Source organism: Cygnus olor, chromosome 3 (assembly GCF_009769625.2).
Source record: "Cygnus olor isolate bCygOlo1 chromosome 3, bCygOlo1.pri.v2, whole genome shotgun sequence".
Classification (NCBI taxonomy): Eukaryota; Metazoa; Chordata; class Aves; order Anseriformes; family Anatidae; genus Cygnus; species Cygnus olor.
In genome coordinates this window covers 39,029,807-39,039,323 of record NC_049171.1, presented here as the reverse complement: position 1 = coordinate 39,039,323, position 9,517 = coordinate 39,029,807, and the positions used below count along the sequence as shown (strand labels likewise).

General features: G+C 43.3%; 1 protein-coding gene across 2 annotated transcripts in view; it reads left to right on the top strand.

Annotated features, from left to right (window-relative positions):
* Nucleotides 1-644: 644 nt before the first annotated feature.
* The window catches only part of LOC121068070 (gamma-aminobutyric acid receptor subunit rho-1), a 29,967-nt gene continuing 21,094 nt past the window's right edge, over nucleotides 645-9,517 (top strand). For both annotated transcript variants that reach the window (XM_040553103.1, XM_040553102.1), the window contains exon 1: nucleotides 645-963. In XM_040553103.1, the coding sequence (XP_040409037.1) occupies nucleotides 842-963 (122 nt within the window). In that variant the 5' untranslated portion in view covers nucleotides 645-841. The remainder of the gene's footprint in view (nucleotides 964-9,517) is intronic.

The window sequence follows — 9,517 nt, the reverse complement described above, 5'->3', positions numbered from 1 at the left end:
CTGGCTCAACCACGTGTTCCTGCCCATGCTATTTTATTTTCGGTAGCAAGAATGAGAATTTTGTTAGCCACATGAGACCCAGCACATCGGTCCCCTGAGCTCTCCTGTGGTCTGGCGTAAAGCAGCTCTGCTTTGACAGGATCCTTCCAAACAGCCTTGTGCTCAGGCTGTCCTTCTGTCCTTCTGTGTCCCCACCGGGATGCTCTCCAGAGACCCTGCTCAGCAGTGAGATATCTGGCACAAGCCTTGAAGGCACTGACCACTCCAGCCATGGTACCACTGTAAATTAAAGTGATCAGAAAAACACAGAGGATCAAAACTCGCTCTTGCAGAGCTAAATGGAAATGAAGACTTTTAGCTGCAAACCAGTATGTCTATTAACGCTTTTTAATCTATTGGAACGCCTGTAACAAATGTCACCGCAATACAGATAAGTTCAGTGATTACAAAATGACTTATGACACCTGTCTGATCAGCTGTACCACTCTGGTTAACCAGACAGAAATATATATATGCCACTTCTGATAGGCACTAGAAGAGGGTTCAGTTTAAACCAATTAATAAAATAGCCTGTTTGGACAAAAAATAATTGTTCTCTGAGAATACATGCATTCAACACTGCTAGAAAATCCCTGCCATCTGACGTAGAGGGATTTATAGGTTTAGTGGAAATTGCTTTCCCCACTGTCCAGATTAAATACTGCAGGATGATTTTTTGTATGAGTAAACATCCTTTCAATAACGATCAGACCGATAATGTCTTAAAAAGAGAAACAGGATCTACGTTTTGCTTTTCTTCTTCTTGTATGGACTATTTCTGGATACAGAACATTCAGGTAACATGTTGACTGTCCATAAAATGCATTTTAGCATCTTCCTGCTGTTGTGGGGATGGGTTTTATCCACTGAATGCAGAGTCCACCGACAAGGAAAAGAAATACATGAGGCGTACAAAAAAGGCAGGTGAGTTTCATTTTTTGTACATTCAAATAGCTACAATCTGGACAAATGTAATGCTTCAGATCAAGATATAATATCTATCAGACAACTAGTTTGCATTTGCAGATTGTGATCTATCAGTCAAAAATATTTTCTTTTGCTGTTTTTGCCAATGAATAATTCTTAATGCATTTTCTATAGTGAAAACCATTTTTCCCTCCCCCTCCAAAAAAGAAAGGAAAAAAAAAGTGCATCTGTGAGTTATCTCAAGTTTGGAATGGTGCAAAAAAGGAGCTTTTTATTATATTTATTGTGGTTGAAATATGCTGGAGTATTTACATGAGAATGGAGAGGAAACTGAGGTCCTTGAGGATTGTTGTATGCTATGAGGATTAGATTGACTGGAGATGTGATTTGAAAATATTCAGAATTTTTCTTATTCCCTTGCTGTTTGTTTATAGAGCTTCTGAGAGTGAAAAATGAGTCTCTGCAAGCCTCAAGGCTATGGTCAGTTAACAGAGGAAACAGAGAGAGCATGCAGGATGTTGAATGGAGTTATTCAAAGTGAATGGAAATATTCAGTCTATTCTTCCCTTCCCTCTCTCCCTCTCTCAAGAAGAATACATGATGTTTTTCTCCTACTGTCTTGTAGACAGCCATTTTAAGAGGTTTTGAGTTGAGGAAGATTTTTTGCTACAATTGAGTAATTGAGTTCTTATTACTTGTATTCTATTTGGAGAATATTTGGAATTTTGTACGAGGATTTTTATACTCGGGCACATCACAAGGTATACCTGGAGGAAAAACCCTTTGTTTGTGTCTGTCTGTTTTTGTTTTGTTTTGAGGATATAGCTGACACAGACCGCTGTTCAAATGTTGTGTACCTCTGCTTGTGACAGATTGAACCTGTGCAATTTCTGCTTTGCTATAGTCACTGTTTCTGTTCTTTAATGACTCCAAATGGTCATTAATAGTGTGCAGTGTATGGGGATGGAAACGCAGGAGTGTCACAGTCCTGAGGAATTCAAGCTATTCCTGCTAGGTTTTGGGAAAAATTATTGAAAGTTGGAAGTGAGGAAAGCGTGGTCCTTTTTTATTTTCCAGTGTTCCCTTCTGCCTTTTGCTGAGGAAAGCAAGGTAGGGGTACAATACAGAGCGATAGCAATGTCATGGTGGCACCTGGGGGTCCCCGAGCCATCTAAAACATAGGAATTGGCTTTAGCAGTGACACCACCTTCCTGGAGGTACAACTGGCAAAATGGATGCAGCCACTCTGCCCATGGTCAGCCCCAGGGGATGCTCTGCCAGAGCCAGTACATACATGGGACAAGACACAAAACCCCTGTTTTCACTGAGGACTCATGGCAGTGGCAGCGGAGGTGACATGCTGACTGTGGCAAAAGAAAGGGGTGAGATGCAAGGTACCACAGCTTGAAATGAAAATCATCCAGCAGAGAGGAGCGTGCTCGTACAGCCATATCTTCTCCAGAATCTTCAACGTCGACTTCCCCTGCACCAAACACTTAACAGTGGTGCAATTAAGTGGCAATGTAACAAATTACAGCAGAAGTGCTAAAATTATGTGAAAATGAGAATAGAAATACCTGTTCAGTTCACACAAGAACTGCCTCTTTATCTGCTTTTTGTACATACGGTGTCACTGTGCCAGGACAAGCCCCTCGGGCAGCCCTCTGACGGCCTGGGAGGTCTTTTCTGGCCTATTTCTGCCTCAGTAGCACGTTGCTGATGCTGAAGAGGGCTGATGGGGAGAGCGGAGCAGCACTGGTGCATGGCCAGAGGTTGTCCATCAGCAGCATGGCCCCCAGTACAGTGCTCGCTTTCCCTGTGATGGGACAAGCCACATGAGACCTACGGTTTAACAGCCTTAGCAGCTGTCAGATTAAAAAGCGTGATTCTGGCCATCCCTCTGATTTCCTTCTCAGCTCAAGCAAAAGCTTTCTGTATGTACTGTACTCTGTGAACCCCTAATTTCTGATAACTACCTTCAATCTCATGTACACATAAAACAATTATAATAGTATTGCAAGTATTTTTTACTTCAGCTTTCATCTGTTTGCTCCTGTTCTATGCCACCTTGTCTCTTCTCCATCCAGGTATTTGCAGATGGATCAAGCTCTCTCCTCATCTCCTCATCTCCTCTTAGATATATTCAGATCAAGCTTCTTAAATTTCTCAGTGTAGGATGTTTCCCACACCTTGACTCTGCCCCTTCACTGCTTTTGCAGGGTTGACAGCAGGACTGGGTGCAGTATACATTAAAATGCTGACCAAATGAGAGAGCTTTGAAGAAGGCATGGTTCCTTTGCATTTCAAAGTCAATGCCTTTTCCCATTGCAGAATTAAAGCCTGGGAGAAAAACAGAGTAAGGGGAGATCCTATATAACATCAGAAGAAAATTGTAGTGAAGATTGCTCCTGAAGAGCCCTGCTTCCCTTCCCTTCAAGACTCAGCCCTGAATATCCATTATGCAGAAGAAGTTACAGCAATGCATTTCATTACTCCTCCTCAGGCAACTGTCTGTCTCTTGCTCATAAGGCTTGAGGCAAGCACCAGGATGGAAATCCATCCCTTCACTGCAGCCTTTGTCTTCTGAAGAGGCTCACTGGAGGTTGATGGAGAAAATCTGTCTAAAGGCAGGCTCCACACGACCCCAGATGGCTCAGGCTGTCTTGGTTTGCACCCATGGCCTTTCAAGCCTCCAGAAGCCCTCTGGGGGCGTGAGACCATCCACTTGCCCTCCTGTCAGAGCTCAGCGCCAGCCACTGGCGCTGGCAGGCAGAGCGGGCACCTGCAGTAGAGACCTGTCACCTTGGGTGTGCTGCCAGCTTCCTGCCGTCCTTGAGGGAAGCGTCCAGCTTTGCTACTGATTCTCGTGGTGCAGCTGATGGAGGAGATGCACTCTTTTGGCTTGTCTATTTGGATGGAAGTGTTAGGTTCTTCCAACGAGACTCTCTTGCTCTGAACTCTGATTTCAAATAAAAACTCACCATTTTCTCAGCAGTTGTAAGCTCCAGGGCTTGTCCTTTCATCTGCTCAAATCCAGTTGATCCCCCAACCTTTGCGCTCCTGCTGCTAGGGTGAATGGGGTGGATGGAAGGCACAGTGTCAGACGCTGCCTCTGTCACAATTTTTGGCGCTGCAGGTACCCCAAAGCAGCCATTCTAGCACGAGACAGGACAGACTTGATGAAGGGTCGGGAGAGAGGCCTGGTTTTCCCCATGAGAGTTCACACATGCAGCATGGTCCTTTGGGGACTGGGTTTGCATGACAGGAATTCTGCAAAAGGTCCAAAATAATTCCTTAAATATAGCTGATGAGGCTTTGGGATTCAATGTGGAGTGTGACAAGAATATGGCAAATAAGAACAGGTTAAAGTATGCATACATAGTGCAAGCAGCAATGTAGAGAACTTTATTGCATGGGACTTACTACAGAGCCTTCCGACACTGTAATTCATTGTAAAAATGTGTGTGTGCCAGTCAGACTCGGCTACTGATTTTTGCTTATGTCTAGGACAAATCACCTCAAAGGAATTTCACTTTAAAGAGCAGCAATACAAAAACAAAACCTTTTGCACCTTGCAGACCTGCTCACAGTTTGCAGTCAGCCATGTGCAAATCCTGTAGAGTTCGCAAAGCCAAATTCAGTCCTGCACGATTCACAGTGCCAAAACTCCTGCAGGCCCAAGCTGCAACCCTGAGAGCCAGCACGAGGGCTGTCTGCTGCTTTCCCAACTGCTCTTGGAGAGCCACCGGGATCACTGCAAGGACAGTATAAAGGCCACAAAATCATTATGCCAACAAAATGGCCAAAGCCTGCATTGCTAATTAGACTTGCAGAATCTGCTAGAGAGGATGAGCAAAAGGAAAAGAACTGGCCTGGAGCAGAGCCCAGGTTGCTTTGACAGAGCTAACTGCTGGGAAAAAAATCTCCTTTAACACTAAAATCTCCCTGGACAGCTTTATAACCACCTTTCAGACAAGTAACTCTCAGCAGAAGAGATTTCACTGTAAAAGATTTACGGCTTGTGTTTTTTTAATCTTAGCTGAGAGACTTGCTTCATGTTTTTAGTCATGTCCCTGCCATTCCCTGGCTGCATTATAATCATTTTGCCTCACTCTGGTCTCCAAATAGCAACTCATTTTCCACTCTTCCAGATCTCCCTGTTTACATTTCTGCCAGTGAGAACTATCTTTTACAGCAGTTGGTTGACATCCTCTACAATAAGCCCTCTGCTTGTTGTCACAGGGTCCCTCTCACAGCCAAGGATCTTTATGACATTTTCAGATGTTATTACCATTAGTGGCACTCTTCCTGAATGAGGGGAGCCACTCCGCATCATTATGGCCATGGTTCCTTCCCAGTCCTTTCTCAACGGCTCAGCATCCTGCCAAACATTAGCAACATGACATTGCCTTGATTTTGTTAAACTTGGATAGGATTTCTGTGCTACCAGCTCCTCTGTACCCTGATCACGCTGTGTACGAGCTGCCTGTGTGCTGTAAATCACACGTAACTCTCCTGGTACCCTCCCTGAGGCTGCCTTCTACACCTAGGGCAGCTCCTACCTTCACGGCTTTCTCTGGCCTCATAAATTCATCCATGAGCCCTAACAGGATTTCTTTTCCTTAAGCTGTTCTCTTGTCCTAGAGTTTTGCCTTTGTATCTTATCTTCACAATTGATCCCGAAAGCATTTATTTGCATAAACAAAGCTTACTAATGCAAGCTGTCTTTAGATCAGATCTTGAGTGCATGATAAGCCTGTGAAATGCCCCATGAAAGCATTGACTATGTGAGCACTTTATCAGCAGCGAGCCAGGCCCAGTGGAACTCCTGCAGCTCCCAAGGCACTGTGCTTTAAGGTCAGCAGTTTGTGCTGTGCCCTGACACCACAGGCACTGGCAGTGCCTTCGGAGCAAGAGGCCTGGTGTGGGCTTCAGGCCAGCATGACGGGAGTCTCTCCATCTCTGTTGGTACCTTGCCTTTCCCTTTCCTCCTTTCACCTCCATCTCCTTTACTCCTTTTCCTTCCCCCATGCAAGCTGCTTCCTCTTCTCCAACTTCTCTTTTTTGTCCCTGACTTCCTCTGCCCTCCTCTTCACCTGCCTCCACTATTTGCCCCAAGGCACATCCGATTCCCCTGTCGCACAGCTCTGCCAGGTTTTCTCCTGCTGCTTTGATCCAGCATTATTCTGTAGCTTCCTCCTCTCCTTCAGCAGCAGCTGCTGCTGCCTGTCTTTCCTCTTCTTCCACTTGCCAGAAATCTTTTTTCTTCTGTCCAACAGCACTCCTTTTCTTTATTTTAGTATACATTATCTTTTTCTTTATTATTTCTTTGCTATTTCTCTCATTGTCCCTTTCCACCCATTTCTATTTCAAGTAACTGCAATCCTGCACGACAATTTTCTTGGAAGTCTTGTGTATTTTTCTCAAAACCCAGCTGAAAGTGTCTTCTCTGCTTATCATTGCAAATGATGCTTCTATGAAAATGGTGTTTTCTCCTTTCATCATTATCACCAGCTTCCTTTCGTCCTTTCTGGTACTTATTTCGGGTCTGCACTTCACATAGCTTTCTATCTCTATTCAGGTGATTTGTGTCAGAAAACTGTCTTTACCAGTATTTCTGTAGCTACATTCATATACCCAGGTACCGTGTCTCTTTACTGACTGACTGATGATAACATCTCCAGTCAATGTTGCCACCATGCGACTTGCTCAGGATCGGCAGCTTCATATTGACTTTTGGCCTACCATTACTCCAATGTGTTTTATGAGCTGGTGTGAGGAGACATAAGAGGCTCTAAAAGCATATCTGCAACTCAGAATTACAATGAAAACAAAACCAAAACAAACAAACAAAATATAACAAGCCAACCAAGAGATCCTGCAAGGCAGTTTTCTCTCTCCTGACTACATATAAATTGTTTGATTTTCTGATTCAGGGGTTGGATTCACATTAGAAATGATCCTTCTGGTCTTTCTTCTGTGAACTGCCCAGACACCTTTCAAACTCACTTCCATTTTTAGCATTCTCAGCCTTTGGTGAGAGTGACAGTGACATGCTGTGTTTGTGTACTTCCTTTCAATTTTCTTCTTAGTATGTGTTGTGAAAAGCCGTCAGCAACAAATTCCTGTTCACCCTCACCGTTCCACTCCTGATTTTATATAATTACACCCTATTGCTTGTCCGTTGTCTCCCTTCTGATCTGGAGAGCCCTGTTCAGGCTGTCTGGAAGCCCTCCCCACCTCCGAGTTGCCTGGTCTCCCTCCTCTTCCTCTGTCTCTTTTTTTTTCCTGCTATGGGCATTGAGTATGTGAGATGTGGGTGTGCTTAGTGTTACTAATAGCACTGAAATGCTCAAATCATTTACAAATTTATTGAATGACACAGATCCTATCACAGATTCTCAGGAGATTATAATGACAACCTTTCTTCTTAGTGAAAGCTCTCTATTATTCCTCTGGTTTCTTATTTTGTAGTCATTCACGTCAGTCATTCCCTCTTCCTGACTGGCCAGTGTCTTTACCAGCCTCTGGGATGGTTCTGTCAACAGCTTTTTGGAAACTCAGGTGTACTGTGTCATCTTGATTGCAAGTTCATTAACCTTTTAGAGAACTCTCTAAAAATGACATAACATTCCTCAAGAAAAGTCAAACTGTCCCTAGCTCTTTTTCAATATATATTGTATTTACCTGGTGTCTACTATTGGTGTTTTTTACTATAATTGTAGGTAATCTGTCCAGTGGAGGAGTCTGTAGCTTCTCAGATTCTACTTGGAGCTCTTTTCCAAAATGTAAAGCTGTCACTTTTCCCTCCTGTGACACCAGGGTCAATTTAAATGCTAATTCAGCACTTTCTTACTTGGCTTTCTTCTGGGTGGAAGCCTGGTGCCCTCTTACTCTTCAGTCCATTTATTTTAAATCCTTCTCTGGTCCTGTGCCTGTATGAATATTTCTTAACACTGTCCCAACAATGGAATCATTACGATCCTGTATTTTTTGTAGTGCAAACAAATTCCTTAACCATTGATGGTTTTGATTGCCCTTATGAAGACAGAGTGATTTCCCTGTATGGAATTAAGACAAGTGTAGTACTGTTAATTAGCTACTTACTCCCCAGTCTGCATTTGAACAATTAGCTTTCTGTATTCCACAGTTCTTTATATATATATATATATATTTTTTTTTTTTTTTTAACTGAAATTCATCTTACTGATAATGGATTATTCCTCCAGTGTGTTGGGGCTGCTTTGAATTGCATTCATAGACCCCAAAGTGTCTGTATCCCTTTCAAGCATGATGTTGTGCACAAGTTGTATAGTTCTGTCATCTTCATTATGATTGCAGATGTTGACTAGTAGTTCCCAGGAAGAAATCTGTGAGATGTCATTTCATACGTCTCCCCAGCCTGACAGCAAAGTAACGTCAGTTGCTCTGACCGTGGTCGTTCAACCACATTCAAAGTCACTGTTTCATCTACACCGTACTTCTCAGGTTTAGTAATGCAAATTTAAAAACCTCCCTCAAATCGACTTTTCTTCTTACTTACACTAAGGCGGCCAGTTACATTGTCAGAAGGACATTAGACTGCTTTGACGTCAATTATTGTAAAGATTCGCATTGAGTGATCTTTATAATCTCATTATCCCTGGGGGGGGGGGGGCATACAAACGGATCATGAATTTGTCCCAGTTTCTTTCCAAACATCAGAACTCCAGCATCCTTATTTTTATCCCTGCTTAAAGCTAGGTTTTGTGTTTGTATGCACCCTCCCTCAGGGATATCTCCTGTCTGTGAGGAGTCCTCAGAGGTACCTGCTAATGGCTTGGAGACTCTTTCAGCTGGTACTCCTGGTGCTCCGGGGGAAGTGCCATTGGCATGAGTTGATTTAAATACCCCCAGCTTATCTACTCTTCCCCAGTCTGTACTGTGCTCACAAGTCAAAAGAAGTCTTTTCTTCAAAGACTGGGGCAGACGCTGAACCTTTCGGCATTGCTCCCCTTCCCTTCATCCGTTCCTCCTTTTCACTGAGCTGAGCCCTGGCACTGCACCTGACATGAAACCCAACAAATGGACACCCACTGGATGCCATTTCTGCTGCATGAGGGGAATTTCATTTCTGCAACCTCAGGCACAGTGCCAGGATCTCAGGTGACATGACTTTGCTGTGAATAATCGATAGGTATAGGTTTCTTTATTTTTATTTCGTTTGCCAATGTTCATGACCAGGGAAAGAGCAAAGGAAGCACAAAATGTGAAGGGTGCCTGTGTGTCTTCTGCCTCAGGATATTTTGAATTCTACAGCTGATCTATATTCAAGTGATAATGCATTAAAATGGCATTCTCATTGAATTTTCTGTGTCATTCAAAAATAAGATGGTAGAACAGCTCTGAATCGCACTATTTCTTGGACTTTGTGATGTGAATACAGAAAATAGCTCTCTCCCCAATTCTTTTCAAAGATTTAACCACCTGCAATAGCAAGAGGTGACCTTTCCACTCCATCTTTAAACCTACTAATCAGAAGGACAAATGGCCCAACATAATAATTACAGGC